The sequence below is a fragment of the Melanaphis sacchari genome, unplaced genomic scaffold, assembly GCF_002803265.2.
Source record: "Melanaphis sacchari strain LSU unplaced genomic scaffold, SCAv2.0 Contig48_pilon_pilon, whole genome shotgun sequence".
NCBI lineage: Eukaryota > Metazoa > Arthropoda > Insecta > Hemiptera > Aphididae > Melanaphis > Melanaphis sacchari.
In genome coordinates, this window is record NW_020271327.1 from 2,005,021 (window position 1) to 2,026,387 (window position 21,367).

Genomic DNA, 21,367 nt, shown 5'->3' on the forward strand with positions numbered 1-21,367 from the left:
AAAAGTATAATTTTCCTTCTTTAAATTACCAGTTGCTTTCAATGCACACGCCTATACTAACTGGAGATAAGAAAAAAAAAATATAATAATATAATGAAAAGTATTCTAATGCGTAAATCATAGCTTATGGCGAAGAGAGAATAAAAAATAAAAAATTTAAGATCGATTTTTGTCAAAAATACCTTTTATGCGTGTATAGTGGTTATAGGAGGACAACCCTGCGATATAATAATAGTATAACCAATGACTCTACTTGGCGTTTGCCGCCCTGAGCGCGTTGACGCCTGAATAGGAGACCTTGAGCACGGACAAGAATAGTGGCAAATTTGCTATGAACACCTTGCCGATGGTTAACTGTAACGACGTTTGCGTCCTGGACATGATCATCATCAGTGACCGGCGGAAACGCACGGACTGCGTGTACCACTCCGCCGAGTACGATGCCCTAAGTAAACCCACGTGTGCGTCCTCGACCATGCTACCGAACATGCAGAATATGAACAGCTCGGCCAGGTAGTTGGAGAGCGTCAACAGGCCTTTGGCTATAACAAACTTGTTGCCCACGAATATCATGTTAAACGCCGACAGGCAGAAGTAGAGCGTGCTGAACATGAGCTCCAGCAGTATGATGTACCCGTAGCTCTCGTTCAGTTGGTCCTTGAAGTCGATCAGCCGGTGGTGAAGCATTACGCAGCTTTTCACGTGGTCTAGAAGTTTCTGTTCGGTGGTTTTGTCGGTGGAGATATCGTACTCGACGATTTCAATCGCATGTTTAATGTAGGCAGACAGTATCTGGAACTCGGTTATCATTTGATTGACGAAAAACGAAAACGAACACATAATGCCGGTTATGATGAACTTTACGATCATAACGATCAAAATCTGTGCCACAAACGAAAACACATATGTCCTAATCTGCAAAATGTATGATATGCATGTTGTAAGGTAGGTACTTGAAAAATCAATAATATTGGTAGGTAATAACCAATAGTTATGTTATACGAGTAGACATATTGCACCTAGATAAGTCTGCTGTTATACCTGCAGTCTGAGAATGTTACTGAAATTAAATTTTAACAATGATAAAACTATTGAAAATAAAAAGAACAATAATATGAGTACCTTTTACTTTGAAATATACACATAAAATGATATTTTAGCGTATAAATATTAAAAATTGAAACGAAAACAATACATTTATAAACACTATTAGGGCAATATTTGTTTTTGTGAAATTGTGTAAGTTTAACTATAAATTAAAAAAAATATATATCAAAACATTTGTGAATGCCTTAAATTTTGCTTTTAGCTTTTCAAATATTTTTAAAAGATTGATTTAAACTAAAACAATAGTGTTGTTTTAAAAATAACACAATATATTTATACAATCTATAAAAAAAGACAACTTTATTGTTTATTGTGTACCTTTATGTAAAAAAAAAGGTTTTTATTAAATAATAACGGACTGTTTCAAGTTTTTCTGTTAATATTTTAGAAAATAAAACAACGGAAAAATATAAATAAATTACACCAACATTTGATTTAAAAAAAAAAAATGTGACTTTACAATGACAAATTACTTTTTTTAATTGCTGTAAGGTAATTTAAAATGAATCTATTTTTATAAAATTTGTAAGCTCTTCAATTAAGTAAAAAATTGTATCAACGTAAATTGAATAAAAGTCTCAAATAATAGTATCTAACAAATATTTTGAAAATTATTTTATATTTAAAAAATATTAGAATATTCAGTGAAAATTTCGAGTCATTTGTTTTATTTTTTGGAAATCACAGCAAACTAATAAAAATAGAGAAACTAGTGTTGCGTATTTATATAGTTTTATTTTAGATTCTGAACAGAATAATGAGTAAATTGTTTTTTCAATGATGTTTGTGTTTTTTCGGTCTGTCATCAGTCATCACTTTTTGGTGCTTTGAACTTAGGGGGGAAATTTATAGTTATAATGAAATCTATTTAGTACTTTTAGAGGTTAAAAATACGAGTAATATTTCCCTTTTAAAAATAATCAGAGGAGGGAATTAAAGAAATCGTAATTTTTTGTTCATAACCGGTATTCTAAAAAATCGATTTTGTTTTCATCATGAACTTAATAATGAAAATTATAGTATAAAGACGCTTGGAATTTTTACTTAGTATTTATGTAAGTATTTTTTATACATTTTATAATTTTGTCACTTTTTGAGCTATTTATAACTTTAAAAATTTTTTTTAAATGTTAATAAAAAAATTTTCATTGGGTCAAAAAGCTTGAAATTATAATACAGGGTATCTTAAAAGTTTTTAGTATAGCTATTTAAACGTATTAAAGGTATATAATCACAATTTTTATTTATAAACATTTGATTTTTAAATTGATTGTGGAACTTTTATCCAATATTATTATCTAATATATAAAAATCTCGTTTCACAATGTTTGTTACCAAACTCTCCGAAACGGCTGGACTGATTTTCATGAAATCTGTTGTGTATATTAAGTAGGTCTCAGAGAGTGATGTAAACTATTTTTCATATCCCTAGGTGTAAAGGGTGGCTCACCACAAACGTGTCACAATGTTTGTTACGCATTGTAATGCGCTTAAGTTCAAAAATGAACCAGCTGGTATGTGTTGCGCATCAGGAAAAGTGCAACTACCGGAAATTGAAACACCACCTGAACCATTGAACAGTATCGGTACGGATCCAGATTCTAACCTGTTCCTGAAGTCAATTCGAACATTCAATTTATGTTTCCAAATGACATCGTTCGGAGCAACAGAAATACAGTAAAACTCGCTTAAGACGCTCTTTAAGGGACCAGCTCTCTAAAACGTCTTATGCGGGAAAGCGTCTTATGCGGGAATGAAACAAAATGATGTGGTTGAAATATTAAGTTTATTTTTTATTATTAAACATAATTTAATGAGAAATACACTTATAAATTAATTATAATTACAATATACATACATACTTATATTTTTGTGCTACTGAATTTAATTTAAAAAAATATTATTATTACATACATATTTTATTATTGTTTATTAAAAAAATGATCTATTTTTGATTGTTTAAGGTTCTGACAATGTGTTTCAGCAAGAAAGTTTTCAATTTTATTAAGACAACCTAACATTTCTTCGGAATTTTCAACACAGGATAATACTTTCCGAATTTCCGATAAATGTTGCAAACCAGTAGTTATTGTAGGAGTAGACGATGAAATACAGTAAAACTGTTATAATAAGTAATGATAAAATAGGTATAGCGATAAAATAAAATGATAAGAACACGTATAGTACTAAAAATTCTATTTTTATTTTCACAAAACTACTAAAATTTATCGTAATCTGCTGAAAAAAAGAGCGTTTTACCCGATTAGACAGAGAAAAACTGAGCGTCTTAACAGGTGATTTTTACATTGACTAGTATAGGAAATGTCTAGGGACCGACTAAAAACAGCGTGTTATGCGGGAAAGCGTCTTAAGCGAGAGCGTCTTAAGCGAGAGCGTCTTAAGCGAGTTTTACTGTAGTTAAAAATAATGCTGCAAATGGTCAACAATTTAATTCAACATTCAAAATCAAAGGTCAAGTTTATCATAGAGTGGGTTCATTGCTACCAATGCCAAACGAACCATATACATTTTGACAAATTTATTTTATGGGCGGTGAGAATATTTGGTGTTTTGTTATATTTATGGGCCGTCATCATTCACAGTGCTCCATTCATCTCAGTCATATACCAGTATACGACATTCCCTCTCACTTACAATAATTTAATTATTTTTTATTTGAATACCAAAATATTCATTAGATATAATTTATATGGCAAAACAACGTTTGCCGGGTCAGTTTGTATTATATATATATTTATATAATAACATTTAAAAATACAAATATTTTCGCATGTCAATATTAATTCAACCTATTATATAATATTGCAATTATTGAAAGTCAGGATATTAGATAGGTAGTTAAGTTTTAGGAATATTTATGATGAAAGAATATTTATTGTAATTTATTTACCAAGAACAAATGTTGCTGAGAATAAAATTCTGAAAATCGGTAAATATAAAAATTGTAAAAATGTTTTGTTTTTATGATGTACCTATTCCTCTATAAAAATTCAATTATATGTATATACATTATATGTAAAAGCTAATTTATTGTATTATATTTTACGATTCTTCGTATCAAGTGTAAGTCAGAGGTTCCCAAATTTTTCTTATTCGTGGCGCCCTTAGTAAAATTTATGACTTTTTTTAAATAAAATATATAAAGTAACAAACATGTTTAAATTTCAATAGATAATATGGAAATATTTATTTTATATAATTATATACCGAATTATTTAATTTTAATGTTATTAGGTAAAGTAAATTAGACTTAGTTTATTTTTAGAAAACAATTGAATTAGTGAGATGGATGAGCCTGGACATCTCTACATAGCTTTTCAAATCTTGGATAAAACTTGATACTGCTACTCTCATTTCCTTTTCCACATTGATTTTTGATCGATGTTTGTTTTTTATCACAGCGACCGCCGAAAACCCAGTTTCACATAAATATAGCGAGGCACAGCCGCGACTCCTCCGATAACACACCGTGGTGCACAGTTTGGGAACCTCTGTGATAAGGTATAGGGATAAATGGTATGATTATTCAATTTAGCACGACATTTAATAATTTTACGTTTTACATTTAACGATTGTCACAGAACTTATGAAAAATGCTAGATGAGTTATTATAAGAAACAAAAATAAAAATATTTACAAAAAGAAAAAAAAATACTGCTAATAATGAATTAGTCATAAATTTTTTATGGAAAAATAGGTATTTCCTATGATATATAAATATAATATGAAAAAAAAATTATGTAAAGCTCGATAACTATGTACAAACAGGTACATTACGGTGAACTGTTTTTGAGACAATTCATCAACTACTATTTAGATAATATAGTTATAAATGTATTTTTCAAATATTTCATGCATATGTTATAAATTTTAGGATTCCTTCTTTGGATGTTATGAAAGCTAATTGTCAGGTATAGAAAAACCTAAATAATTAGTTAATGACTGCCAGTAGTCGGTAAATTGTCCTATGTTTATCAAAATAAAATGCAATTAAATTGCTTTTGTCCGAATCGGTAAAACTACCTACAATTTATTTATTTGTTTTAAACACTAATGTCATTTGTTTATCTTTATCTAAATAAAAATGATTTATTTTCAACTAAATTAAATTATTGTATTCGTTCCAGTTTAAAATCGTATGGTTAAATATTTGATATTAATAAATATGTCTCATTAATACCTGGTTTAACCAAAAGTTTTTTTTCGTAAAAATAATGAACTATAGGATATAAATTCGTTTATGGATTTTTGGCAATGCGATTTTACCCTTTTATATCTCCATATACCTACCCATTAAAATACCATTGCCATATGCCTTTTTTTAAATTTAGTTGTGCTATAAATCATACTGAACACTTAAACGCTGTTTAAATGCAAACAATAGTAAATAAAAATATGTAAAAAATTAATTTTTGTAGTAGATTCACCTGAGTTGTGTCGCCTGGGAACCATAGGACCACCATTTGCGTGCTTTGTGAACCTAGTTTGACGTCGGTGAGACTGGCGGCCGTCAGCGGCACCATAGCCGTGGCTGGTATTTCAAACAAGACCAGTGTGAGATACGAGATCATTATCTTCATCGTGAATTTGCCGTAGGACGTACGTATTGCTGACATCTTGCGCTTGAGCGCTTCCGGCATGGGCCTTTCGTAACCGGGGAACTCGTCAATGATCATTAGTAGCATGGTCCGGTTGAAACGTTTCGTCCGGATAGCGAACGTGATGATGGCCAACATGAACACGCATATCACGAAGTACGTGAACGATTCGAGCGCTTTTTTGTTGTCGGCGATCAACACCGAAGTCATGGTCATCACCGACGTGATCATGATCATCGAAAACTGAACAGACCTCAACGCCCTTTCGGTCCTGGATAGACGGTCCGAAGATGAATCGAAAAGCACGCTCCATCTGATGCAAAACTTTTGGAACGACGTCAGAACGAAACGCCCGGGCTGCTTCATCACGTCTATAACGCCAACAAATGACTGATAATACAATAAAAATTAAGTAATGTAAATATAGAATATGTAAACATACTCGCGATATTAAGTTTGAGTACTACATACTTATAATATATATTCATATTTCATATATATTATTTTAGTATACACAATATTTACAAAATTCAAATTTCCTGAGGTATCTTGAATCTTGATATTTATTTAACTATTTATTGCTGTGGAAAAATCATAGTATATAATAAACTAATGAATACAAATATCTAGTTATCAAATATACTTCTGAAATATTGAAATTTTTAATTCCAATAGGTATAAACTATAAATACAATTCAAAAATGTTTTTAATATTTATTTGTCCACGAAAGCTCTTCAAAACTGAAATTTGTTGTGGTAAGAATTTTTTATATATATAATATTTTATTTTAATTGTGTAGAGATATAATATTAAATATCGATCGAAAATTTTCAAAAGATTTAACATGAAAGTGCATTTGAGTCAAAAAGGTCATACATGTTTATTTTTACAAAATCGCAAAATTGATAGATTTTTTTTGTTTATTATGTATAGTTTTGAAAATAGCTTTTACTGTAAAAATCTCAAGATTTAAAACCTAGCTTTCAATTGTAAAAATGAGATTTAAGTTTCAAAATTGCATATGTTCTAAACTTCCAACAACAGAGTTTTTATTTTTATTTTTCTTTATTAACACCTACCTTATGCAACTAATTGAATCTCTTACGATTTTTTCCATTTAATATTTTTATTATACTTTCATATGATTATAAAACAAGTACATATATTTCGAGTAAAATTCAAAATTTTTTTTTCAAAATGAATCATAAAAAAGGACTTAAATACTTACTTTTCAAATATCCAACTTCTACGATTCGCACTGTCGACAGAACGAGCGAAGACCTAGTTAGTCGACCGTCTAACCATTTGTTTGAACACCTATCGAGTTCCGTGACGATATAAGTTATAATATTTTATACATTTTCTGTATTTAATTATAATATAATATAATACTTTACGTCCATGCCCTACTATATCGACTACGGTCATCCAAAAATATTTTTCATATAGGTATATTAGGTATAATAATATACATCCAAAAATATTATTTATCTTAGTTATTTGTCTTTTAACGTTCGCACTGTAGCACGCGCATAATATCCCGTAAATTATTACTTAGAAAATCGTTCAAGTCGAGTATTATATTTGGTGTATCAAAAACTATAGTAAATTCTTACATCTATTGTAAATAATAAGATCCATTTAAACATGCGACACGATTTATGTCACTGTCGCAAGGACATAATGTTATACCTATGTAAATTATTAATTTGAACAAATAACAACTATGTAAAACTTTTTTTTATCAATGACAAAATGTTTTATTTCCAAACGTACCAAAAATAAATTAAATAATAATACGACTAACTACAAAAAAAAAAAAATTAACTTTGTTATTATTTTATATTAACTGATCCTATCGGCATTATCTGTAGATAACAAATTATATTTCCGTAGATATATTCTTCCTAAACCTCCGTTAAATGTGAACTTTACACATTTATCACATTTATAACAGTCATTTGGGTTGTTTCGACCAAATTAATAATATTGGTCTAAAATTTTTTCAAATCGCTTTAACATTTTTATTCTCTAGTAACCAATGTCCATAATATATAAATTTAAAAATATGAGTTTTTCGTTAGTCAGCTATATTCAAAATGTTTATGAGAATAATAAAAAGTATGACAGTATGACACTACAGGTCTAGGTGAATCTATTGACAAAAATTTTATGAAAAACGCTCGAAAATTGTGAATTTAGATATGAAGCATTTGTTTGGTCTTTGATGTTATAAAAAAAACATATTTATTAATTATAGTTGAATATTCATAGCATTACCAGAGAAAAATTAAATTTTGTCAATGATTTTACCCCGTATTAAACTCTGTTAAGTATAATATATAGGTCTAACATTATATCCAATTATAATAACAATTTTCATTTATTTAACCATGGGATCCCTATACAATAAAATAAAAATTCAATAATTAACTATCTCTCACAAACACACACACACGCACACATAAATAACATTGTATTTTATTAATATTTATTAATTTAAATTCTATACAAATAAAATAAATAAATACAACCAAAACATTTTAAATCAATCATCTTTGTGAATTTATTTTTCATAATTTTCAAGCTAAATATTATAATTCTTAATTTAACAATCAGATTAACCTAAAACAATAACATTTTACGCGATACTTAGCTAACAAACAATCCACATATTATAAATATTGTATTGATATCTCTTTAGTTGTAATACTCGTACCTATACTTATTTATAATTACTTGAAAACTAAATACTACACAACAATACGTTAATGGGGTGTTTATATAAAAAATACATCACTAAACCAAACACGTTATCATAATACTAAGTGATTTTAATATTGTAAATCATCATCAATGTTTACGTTTATTATAATATTTGAATTTTTACTATATTTAACAATAAAATATATTACAATTTACATTCATCGCGTAAACAATTGTTTTTATATGTATAATGATCATTGATCATAAAAAATAACACCAATATTATTTAAATTTAAACTATCTCATGGAGATTAAATATAAATTACTTGTTTAACATATAATATTTATTTATTTTACATTCACAATAAAAAAGAATCGTTTTTGCAACTTTAATGATTTTATAACAAAATACTCAAACACAAAAATCAATATTTTGCAAAGAACATTTTACTTATTATTATAAATAAACCAAAAAAATAGATAAACATAGGTGAAATAAAGTTGTATAAACCATATTTTTACCAACTATATCATGATAAAAGTGTATAATTATTTATAAAATTAATAGGTATTGTGTGTAAATTCAAAATGAACAAATATTATTGTATACCTTTTATGATACCGTTAAACAGTATTTACGACCAGATGATATTTACAGATACAGTTTATTTATTTTTCTTGTGGCTTTTTGATGGAATAACATGATATCTATGAACAATCGTCATTGCATTGTAGTTATTTCACAGATTATATTAGATTATCGAGTACATGTTTATAAGTACAAACTGATATTTTTAAAAGAACAATTATATTACTACTCGCATGTTTTGTCATTATTTTGCCTTTAAACATTCTTGTCGTTAATGTCGCTATTATCGTTGTACAACGTCGTAGTAACAGTGATGTTTTCGTTTGCCAGAATGTCATTATTCGCATTACTGTTCTGAACAGATTTGAACAATGCCGCTTTATTACCAATAGTAGATTTTCGATTTGCTTTTGATCGTACAGTCAGTTTGTGCCATGTGACCACTCTCACCGAAGCTACAGATTCTCCAACACCCTGTACAAACGTAAATAAGTACATAAACGTTAAATTTTCATTTAAAATAATATTTTTGTTTTTTATTTCAAAACTTATACCTACGTAATTTGTGTTTTGAAACTATAGCCAAACGAAAGGATAATAATACATAAATAATAAATTAAATTGTTTTTGGTATTTTTCATGTAAAAACGCATATGTATTATTATAATATCATTAATACTGAGGTTATGTATTTATACCAAAAAGCGTGTATTAGTTGTAAAAGTAACATAGGTAATTAAAGTTTAAATGATGTACTAAATCTTATCATAATATTTTAATAGTGAAATTAATTATTCTCCTAACATGCGGCTAACAACCGTTTTGCGCACTAGTTATCTAAATATAAATATGAATAGAGGAAACTGGCAAGGCTAGTTTTCATAATTTTTACTATTTAATTTTTTTTTTCACAGGGTGTTGTCATCTCTCCAACATTATGCAATATCTATGCTGACAATCAACACACCCTTCTCCAAACACAAAAGTTACTGAGTTCGCAGACAACAAGGTCATTATTTCAATTCATAAAAAATCCTCTTTAATCTCCAAAACGACCTTGATCTCATGGCTGCTTGTTATAAAAATTGGTATTTTAAAGTCAACCAATCCAAATCATTACATATTTCATTCACTCTTCGAATTTCTCCCTATTCTATGGTATTTCTAGATAATATTAAAATTCCTACATTTCAATCGACTAAATACTTGAATCTAATTATTGATTTCCGGCTCATTTGGTCACATCAAAATCAAAAGGCTTGCCTTAAATGCATGACTCAGCTTACTTAAAACTCTAATAATCAAAAACAAGCATACTAAATTAAATACAAAACTCTCAGTATATAAATCTTTGTTTAAGCCAATATGGATTTATTTTATTCAGATCTGGGGCAATACTAAAACATCAAACACCGACAAAATTAAAAACTTTTAAAACAATATCTTTTAAAAAAATCGCCGAATCACCACCTTATATCTCATACTTAATGTTATATTATACTGATCTGAAAATCAAAGCCGTTTAAGAAAAAGCAGTAACCTTTTATAAAAGATTCTTCTCAAGACTCCCGTCTTATATCAATCTTTTTTTATCTTATCTTGCTACCCTCATAATTTTTGGGAATCCCCAATAAGGCTAAAAAAGAAAAAGAAAATTAAAATCAACTTAGGATAGTGTTCCCAATGGGTGACTTTTATCATGGTACATATGTAAAAAATAAATTCCATTATCCTTAATTCTTATTGTTCTTTTGGGAATAAATAGTATGTACCTACCTTTGAATAAATAAATTTAATAACAATTATTTTTGTATAGGTCAAGTGCTGTTTGTCACATTTTTAAAAATACTATCTTGAAAACATATTGAAAAAAAAAAACAATTTAACACTATAATATCAAACAATAATATATTTTTTATATTTCTTTAAAACCATGGAATTTGTGATAACCTGATCTTGTTACTTCGAAGCTTGTTGTTACATAACCATGGAGTACATTGTCACAAATAAATTAAATAAAAAATTCCATCACATGCATGTGACAAAAATTTCCTCGTAATTTTTGACGAATAATTCTAATCTACTATTTGATAATAAATTAACTTTATTAGTTAGTATTTTGCAGTAAATATATACGTTAATATGCTAGATATACGAGTATTAAATTAAAAACTATACATTTAACTATGGTGTATAAATAGAAAATATTAAAAGTATTCGCGGAAAAAAATTACTCACAGACGTAAATTTTTCTTTTTTCTTTTAAAATTTTTCATACGATTGCAATCAGCTCATAGCTGAGAAAAAAATGAATACATTAATTATGTTAATATTAAGTTTATACAATGAATATAATTCTAAAATACCATAGAGTTTCAGAGTTATAAACTTTGTGACAACCAACCCATGTGACAACTAGCCCCGGTCTACCAATGTTTTGTGTTCTATTTATACAGGCTATGGTTGGAATATTTGCATAATTATTACTATTGTATTATTTATTAAGTGTTTTTAATAATTTTATAAATTTTATATTTATTATTTATCTCTCAAAGTAAAACACATTTTATGTTTGTAATTCTTGTAGTGTTAATGTTATAACAATGCTATTATAGTTGATAATAGTTTAGTTGATTTAGTGTCGTTTGTGGTGTATTAGAGCGAATTACTCTGACTGGTATAGTAAATACATTTTTCAAAATCATTTTATTTTTAACCTTAGAATCCACAGTTATATACTAGAAAATTTATAGACTGTTATTTTGTCTCATGAAATGCTAACAGTGTGGTAAACAGTGAAGTAAAACTGAATCAAATAAATTGCAGTAAAAAAGTACGTTTATATAGGTTAACAAACAACATTTACACATTGGATAATTAAGCGATGTGATATTCACAAGTCAATTCTATCAAACCATACAATTTGAGAGATATCAATTAAAAAAAAAAAAAATTATAATATCCGTATGTCATATATTTTGAGTATCATATATAATATATATGTACTATATAGCACATGAAATACACAGCATTATTATTTCACTTCGAAAATTGTTATCTATAAAATTGCTATTTAACTAGTCGACTCTATCAGATTTTTCAAACACTGAATAGTTATTAAATAAAGTAATGCATTCTTCTAAAGTTTCCTATGACGATGAAACAATTTAATGAATTTTTTCAGACATATTTAATGATTCCGGGTGTAAATGTTAACATGTTTTGAATTAACAGTATGTGGCTATACGTATATGGTTTATAATACTAATTTGTAGTAACGATATTACATTAAATATATCACTGAATTAAATAGCCATTAGATTTATTAAAATACACACATGGAACATTAATATTTAAATTATTAATAAGGTGCCTGACCATCATACGACAATAATAGTGTTATGTATCAAGATATCTATCCATTATATATAGTTATTAGTTGAAGATCTGTGTATTATAAATAAAATCATATATAACAAATAAGTATTATAACTTAAAACCAATCTTACAAATTCAGATAAAAATAAAATGTATAAAAATTTAGCTATGTAACTTAAAAATATGTATGTTTTATTTAAAATTATCTTTTCACGAAAATTTCTATATTTATAATTATTTAGACAAATTATGTGGATTAAAGTATATTTTAGTACCCACAATTAATACCACGTATAAAATAAAATTTAAAATTTAATTTAAGTATTTAATATGTATATTTATTAATATTATGATTTTTTTTTTATTAGTGGAGTATGATACACACAATTATACGATGGCTACATAAGAGATTTAATCACTTTTCGTCAATAATTAATATAATATAGAATTTTACATATTTTTAGAGAGTACAATAATATTTAAAAATGAAAATCAGTTTCACTTTTTGAATTTTTATTTACAATAGTTTTGAATAACTGAATTTTATTATCTTATATTTATTTATTACCATATTTTAGCTCTTTGTTAGTTTTAACACATAATATATTACATATTGTAGTTATAAAATTTTTTCTGAAAAACAAGTTTATAAAAGTAGCAGTAGATATATTTGATTACTATTTATTTTCTATTAAATTAGTTATATTTTAATTGTATTTTATTTTTGTTTCACGATAAAATAACTAAAAGTAAAAATGAATTTCAAATTTGGTAATCTATCATAAGAAACTAATAAAAATAAATAATACCTATTATACTTATTACTTAAAAAAATACATTTATTGGTTTAGTAATTTTGTGTTTAATAATATTATAAATAAACAAAAAAAGTAATTTAGAATATTTAGATAAATCTAAGTAATAAAACTACTTAAACATATTTTAGTCTTCATTTTTGACTTTTGCAATCTACGCATATGTTAAAATTCAAGCCCTTTATGAATAATAATGTCATCTAAAATCTTAAGAATTTAAACATTCATATACAAAAATGTCCGAAATGGTTAAGTTGAGTATTAAAATATCATATTTAGGAATATAGCTCTAAATTAAATTTCCATTGGCAATACAATTTATATAATCATATCAATGAGTTCATATCTGGACAATCGTAATTTTCAAATTCGATACGGCTCAGTCTTCTCAAATATCTCAAGAATAAACGCAGACATACCACAGGGTAGTATATTGTCCCCTATTTTATTTAATATTTTCGTCTCCGATCAGCCCACGCTTGCTGATAATCTAGTAGCGAATTATGCTGACGACAAAGCAATTATGTAAATGTTCGAAAATCCTGTCTTAGCTTCAACTAAACTTCAACTCCATCTGGACCTAATGGCGGACTGGTATAAAAAATGGAGGGTCAAAATCAACAGTACAAAATCTGTCCACATTATCTTCATTGTAAAACATGGATTCTGTCCTAACGTTTTCATAAATAATACTTCAATCCCCTCATATGACACGGTAAAATATTTAGGTCTCCATCTTGACAAGTGCTTAACATGGAATATTCATTTAAAAACAAAAGACTCCAACTTAATTTATGTTTCCGCATACTCAAATCACTCTATTCTAATATATATGCACAAATTTAAAAACAAAAATAATTATTTATAAATCTTTTTTAAGACCTATATAAATTTACGGACTTCAATTTTGAGGCGCAACCAAAAAATCCAATACCAACAAAAATCAAACTTTGCAAAATATTTCACTCCTCAAAATTACAAATACTCCTTACTATGTTTCAAATTTTACGCTGCACAACGATCTTAATATAAAAACATTTTTCGAAGAAGCCAAAACTTTCTACAATAGGTTTCGCCTCGAACTTGTAAATCACTACAATCCACTCATAAAAGGTGTCTCCATCCCAACTCTTTCTGGAAATCCCCGACGCAGGCTGAAAAGATCATAGTGTAGCGATATTCTTTAAAAAAAAAAAAAAAAGCATAACGATGATGTATATAAACAACAGCTAAAGTGTCATTAATGGGTGGCTTCTTTAATCATGTTTTTTTTCTGTTTATTTTTTTCCTTGTTACATGGCTCAAATATGTTTATCGTGCTAAATTGTACAGATTGCATATTACTTAATAAAATTGAAAAAAAAATATATCAATGAAAAAAAATAATAATACCCACTTATTAATTGATTATTTTAAAAATAATATACAAATAGGTACCAGTATAGTGTAATACGTGTAATGTTAATAGTAAAACGCATATTAGTTATTTATATTTTAATCCGTTAAGTTCAGTCAATATAGAAACATGAAAGTTAAAAGTTTTTTTTTTGTTTTTCTTCATGACTTTACGTGTGTGACGACGCCGGTGCGAGATGATCGTTCAAGAAAATTGTATTATTCTATTGAAACAACGCCGTAGTATAGACATAGGTTGTCTGACTTTATAAATGACGGTAACTGCTGTCTTCGCTGACGAAACGTATATACTCGTAAATACATGAATAATTGTATCTTCTCAATTTGTGATCGATGTTTTGTCACTTGGTGACCTTTTATTTATTGATTTCGGTGAAGTTTTTATTCTGTTAGGCTTTTCTTTAGGACCATAAGTAATTTATTTATTTCGTCCGAATATATTAAATTAATTTTGCCCCATGAATTGGAAATGTGTTTTTTATTATTCATCTTATGATTGATGCCTGTTTTGTGAACCAAAAACAATATTCGGTTAATAAGTAAAAAAAATCTCATGTGTTTTTGATCCTTCGACAACAGCTATAAGATGGTGACTCTCCAATATTTATACTGGTCAAATGACACTCCATAACGAATCTGTGGTCGTAAAATGTGTGAAATATAGCATATATTTATAGCTCATTGCCCTGCTTAAATTAAATGTATTCAATTGAAACGGAATACATTTTTACTCGTCCAATTTAGATGTTAAAAAGTTAAGTGTAACTTCATTTTTTAACTCATTAATGTCTACCATTGAAAAACTAGGAAAGTGATTAATGTTATTTTAAACAAAGTCATCCTTAAAGTAACGAGCCCAGAGTTTCGTGAATTTCACTCAAAATTGGAGCTTAAAAATAACTGGACAGCAATATTTTGGACTATCTCTCTCTCTCTCTCTCTCTCTCTCAAAAAAGCTACCCTTTGTTCATTATTTTAAACAACTTTTAAGATCCATTTAACAACATAATACATTTTTAATTTTTTGTTGGGCTATTTCCTCCTCATTAATTTTAATACATATCTACCTAATTGTACTTCTTGAAGGCATGTTACAAAAGACATCAAAATTGGATGATTAAAACTTATCTCTAAGTTCATTCTTATATTGTCAGCTTTAGCGCGATTATTAGTTTATTTTTCTTTCATTTAAGGCCTTATACACATTTCAAACATTTAGTTAAATTTAAGGTAGTCTATGCTGTCTTTGGTTTTTAATTATCTTAATCAGGGCTTGCAAACATTATAATAACGTTATATTTGAAAAAAAAGATTGAAATTTGTAACGTAATTATAATGGAAAACGATAAACATAAATAGTTAAATAACATAAAACAAAATATATGATATATCATAAAACAAATCATAACGCAAAACAATAAACATAGTATATTATTATATGAAATAATTAATTTTCAATTATTTAATAGTTATAATTTGTAAAATTTATTAAAAATTTTAATTCTGAATAAGGATAAATGCAAAAGTTGAATAACGATAAACTCAAAATTTGTATAAAATTTAATTGTAAATAACGTAAAACAATTTTTTTTTCAAATGCTAGCCCTGGTCTTAATTCATTTTTTTTAAACTAATTGTGTAATGATTGTAAATCTGTAAATCGTCTGATAAGCTTTCAGATGACGATTCATTAATCAAATAAACATTACTTAATAAAAATTAAAATAAATGATACCTACAATCATTTTCACTATAAGATTAAAAAACTAACATTGTTTTGATATTGACTTATTTAAATCACTGAATATTGATTTTGGGGTTTATCCAGGCTTTAATTGTTACAATATTTTTTTAAAAAACATGTCCTTTCTTGTTTAAAAAGCATTTGTACGTGGGTGTATACCTCTAAACGCATAAGAAAGTTCATCACAAAAACCCAAGAAATAATAGCTCCAGCTATTTTAAATGTTCCGTTTAATTAAATAATGGATATTTTGAATTTTGTATAATTTTTAAATCGTGATTTCTTCCTAAAATTAAAATACGATTCTCGCCTAGTCCACTATTGTCTAGATGTTTAGTAAAAAGTATACCTCAGTAATACCTGTAACTTTCGTTCTTATTGTACTATTTTTTTTTTATGATATACTTGACAGTATTGCATCCTAAAATGCAATAAGACCCTGTTAATAACCATAACACGTTGAACAAATCCCGGGAAAGGCATGACTGGAACTTAGCGATCTCGAACCGATCCATTCTTTTTTATACACTCACGTGTATTATAAATAATAATATAGTAAATTATTATATTGTAATTGATTATATATTACATAGCAGTATTACTTTGGCCGCTTTTGATTATCCGGAAATCGATTTACTGAATTGAGTTAATGTTGATTCCATGGTTCCGCTCTATTTTTCAAACGATTAATGGCAACTAACGTCTTTCCAGCCACTGAATCATGAGTATGTTTATTAATACGTTTTAGTGCTTCTAAACTGTTAACTATTGTATAAGCTTGTGCTTTACATTTAATTCTGTATTTAGACCACAAAATTATTTTAAGTCACCGAAACTTAGCTTATCAAGTTTATACTATAAATAAAACTATTTTCAGCAAAAATACATTGAACATAAGATCTCATTTTATTAATAAACGTTGTAAATATTTTGTATGTCAAAAAAGAAAAATTTTACTTGTTGCATACCTAAGATGCTTATAATATTATATGATAAATTACTATTATGTAATAATATCGTAATAAATAACTGCATAAAAGTAAACCGACCTACGGTACTTTCGATTAACTAAAATAATTTTTGCAGAAAGTTACTAGTATGTGAGTGATTTTTATTTTTATAGCTCCGGATAATATTCCTATACAGATAAAATTATATTGTTACATATTTTATATATTCGTCGTATGAATTTAAAATAATTGCATTATTAAAATGTATTCACGCTTAAATAGCTTAGTTAGTTATAAATCATTTGATTGGATAAGTAAACAAGTAAGTATTTTAAAGAACTCAAACATATATATTTATTTTAGACTCCGTAATAATTTTCACATCGAGCCTTGCAATTATGTTTGCCTTGGTTTTGTTGTACGCAATATGTGTGATGTTGATATAATTTGACTGTGATAAATTCTAACTGTTTGAATTATTGACCTTTAATTCGTATACATCTGCGCCAATCATATTTCCGAATTTTGTGAGCAGAAATACTTTAAATAAATACATTTATACCAGGTTGCATAAAAATTGGTATAGTAAATTTCTACTACCGGCTCAACCACAAAATCCACAAAAACACGTCCCTTCTTGTGGTCTAACACCAACTAATTAAATCATTCACCATATCTCACTCATTTCGTCATAGGCAAACGCCTGGCTCGAGTGTATAGGCACTGCATCGCCGTCATACAAGCAATACAATGCAATGGAATATTCAGTCCACTTCAATTCTTCAAACCGTCAACATTTATCGCAAAACCAAGCCCAGAACACCAGGCAGTAAGAAGACTCGGATCATTCTACGACCTCGTCACTACACGGCGATCCAGACGTCGTATCGACAAGCAGCTCGAATACAACACCGCCGCTCCACGGCGACCAAGCACCGTCCCGCACGACGATCAGTTCACGAGGCTACCGCACCACGACAGTTTGACTACGATATGGCCGCTCCACGACTCTTCAACGACGTGTTGAACCGGAACAACCACCAAGACGTTCAAATTACGGCAACTCGACCCATATTTAATTCACGCTATATACTAATTGAGTCCCTATACCTGAAGGGGAATAAAATAATATACTAATTGAGTCCCGGGTACAAACGGGACATATACTAATTGAGTCCGAGGCTAGGAAACTAATAGTATACGAATTGAGTCCGAGGATTATTTTGAGTAAAATATAAAATCAACCGCCTTAAGTCCAGGCAAAACGGAAATTATGCCGCACAGCCGTCATGCTCGTCAAAATAGATATACGTATAATGTATATATACGTTTCGTTTATATCTGTTTAGCCACGAGGCTCCTACGGTTAAGTGGTCGGCCTCGATGACTACATCACCGAAAGAATAAATATTAATAATCGTTGAGAACTGCCTAAGGAAAGGTGACCGTTCAAGATGTAAATATATCTGAGTCGTATTTAAACGTATATTAGAAAAATATAATATTACAAACACGTGAAAAGTTATATTATCACCGACGACGAAGTGTTTACAAAACAATTGATATTATGATAAATGATACTACAATCACTATCGTCGTGATGATGATAATAATATAATATAACATAATGTTTTTTTTTTAAATTGACGGGACTCAGTTAGTATTAAAACATGGACTCAATTAGTATTATACCTAAAATTTCACTGGACTCAATAATTGGTATATACCCTAAAACACCCGGGACTTAATTCATCATAAAAGGTTAAACTGGGACTCAGTTCGTACTCAGCCTTTATTCATCGCCGCTCCACGGCGGACCTGACTCGTATCAATAATTGACAGGTGTGTATTCGGTCACCACTGCGCGGTAGCAAGAACCGTGTCAACTGGAAATCAACCGAGGAACGATCAATTCGCGGACCCAGATCAAACCCATGGCCGAGGATAGATCTACGATCCGGGCATCGAACGACTACCAAGGGCCGTTGCTAAAATAGTCCTTTTCAGGACGACCACGTCCGACATGACACCCCAGAACGCCGCCTAAGCCACGTTTTTTCCAGTCGAGTTCCACGATCGAACAACACTTACTGAAACGGGCCCGATGTGATAGAACTCGACCCCATCCTCTTAATATTGTGTCGATACTACGTTATAACGACATTCCTATTACAATAGGGGATCCGCAAGTGATATACGGTTACTTAACCCTATATAAATATATATTTTATATGCATTGAAATAAAACAGCAAGTATTTACAGCATAAACAACTAGTGTACAGACTTCGTTCGCGATCGGTACACGTATTTAGTGTGCCGTATCAACCGTAGTAGGTCTAAAACTATTTTTTACAATTTTTTTAAAAACTATTAAAAATGATGAGGTTAAAGATAAAATTAAATTTTCTTTTAAAAACAATTTTTTAATTTAAAATTGTTTGGCCAAATAATGATAATAATATTAAATTTGATAATAACAAAAAGATTATAGTTGATATATCAATGAATAATTGGTAAAATTAATCAAAATATTAAAAAGAATCACGATTTATGTATAATCTTGATAATACAATTTTATCATTTGAATACTTTTACTTCTTACAAAAACTCAGCTGTCAACTATTTTCAATAACTATTACTAAATGAATATTGGATAATAATATACTGTTTTTAAATTGTAAAATTTCAACCAGAATTTTTTTATTTATGAATTTGAAATTTTAATAACCAATTAAACCTTATAATACGAGTTTAGGTTACATTTCATGAATATTAATTTATTATTTTTTTTTACCAATATGGTTTTATAATTGTTCGTATTAAATATTATCTACAGTTAATAATATTTGTGAATCAACCGGTTCTTAAAAATTACTATCGAAATCAAAATGTGATAAAAATCACACACATGGAAATTGTTTCCATAACTTCAAACTTAGGCCTAGTAATTGTGTTTTTTGTGAGACTAATTAAAATTCTATTGTTACAACTTTGAAATTTAATAGTGATTCGAACCAATATAATTTTTCTACAACATTCTACAATAACTCGTTGTTTTATAGTTAAGTTTTTGTTAGTATAAAAAACTTTAATGTCATGCAAAAGTTCATAAAACAGTTATCAAGTAATATTGAATTATCTTATGTGGTTCTAAAAATTGTTTGTTTTGTAATGTATTTTAATTTTATTTACATATAATTAAAGTCATCCCTATTAAATTATTAACTCTACTACGGATTAAGTAATCTGTGATAGGGCATTTAAATTGATAATTGTTTTTGCACAAACAATTATTAATTTTAATTACTGCACGTATAGTATTTTAATTTCTTCGTTGTAATTGAATTTAAATTGTATTTTTCTTTATAATTTATTTAGTTGAAATTATTTTGTCTGTTTAATACTATAAATTCTTCGTATAATCTGTTAGTATACATCTGTTCTATGAATTCTTTAATAAGTTAAAATTAATTAAAAGTTTTATTCCATCAACTTTAAGATTATTTGGTTTACTTTTTTTCTCTGTAAAAGAATTTGCACACGTACATGCAATTGTGTAGAGTAATATAATACTAATATATTATTTCTTTTATAGGGAAATTGGAATTGACATTCACTTAAACTTTTCGTAAGTACCTGTACCTTAAAATAAAAATTCATTCAATAGTTTAACGAGTTAATATAAAGTAAAATAAAATAAAATAAATGAGATATAGAGATGATTTTATCAAATAAAACTTGTCTCGTGCGGAATTGCACGGGACCAATAAAAATTTCCGTTTTAGGCAGGTTTCCTTATAACTGAATAAAACGGAAAATTCTGTACTATAGAGTTATGATATACTGTACGATTTAAGTTGTAACATTTTCCGTTAAATAATAAAAATAAAAATATTAAAAATTAATAAATACCATAGGCTACAATAAATTTTAATTTTTAGTAAATAATTATAATAACACTATTTCCTTTTTTACTTTCTTCGATTACTTTTATTTTTTCATTTAAACTTAAACAAATTTTAGACATTGTGTGAACAAGTA

General features: G+C 27.9%; 2 protein-coding genes across 2 annotated transcripts in view; both read right to left on the reverse strand.

Moving 5' to 3' along the window:
• Positions 1 to 249: 249 nt before the first annotated feature.
• LOC112598580 (odorant receptor 4-like) lies at positions 250 to 7,130 on the reverse strand. The gene is made up of 4 exons (XM_025345103.1): positions 7,120 to 7,130; positions 6,956 to 7,044; positions 5,556 to 6,097; positions 250 to 915 (listed from the first exon to the last, which is right to left on the reverse strand). Exons 1-4 carry the CDS (start codon positions 7,128 to 7,130, stop codon positions 250 to 252), a joined length of 1,308 nt encoding a protein of 435 aa, XP_025200888.1.
• A 1,826-nt stretch (positions 7,131 to 8,956) lies between these two features.
• The window catches only part of LOC112598593 (gonadotropin-releasing hormone receptor-like), an 80,651-nt gene continuing 68,240 nt past the window's right edge, over positions 8,957 to 21,367 (reverse strand). The window contains exon 8 of the mRNA XM_025345121.1: positions 8,957 to 9,496. Within this exon, the coding sequence (XP_025200906.1) occupies positions 9,278 to 9,496 (219 nt within the window). The 3' untranslated portion in view covers positions 8,957 to 9,277. The remainder of the gene's footprint in view (positions 9,497 to 21,367) is intronic.

Coding starts and splice junctions, on each gene's coding strand:
- LOC112598580 (XM_025345103.1), bottom strand. Junction 6,098..6,955: donor AGAAGTTGGATATTTGAAAA/GTAAGTATTTAA, acceptor TTGGCGTTATAG/ACGTGATGAAGCAGCCCGGG. Junction 916..5,555: donor TCCCAGGCGACACAACTCAG/GTGAATCTACTA, acceptor TACATTTTGCAG/ATTAGGACATATGTGTTTTC.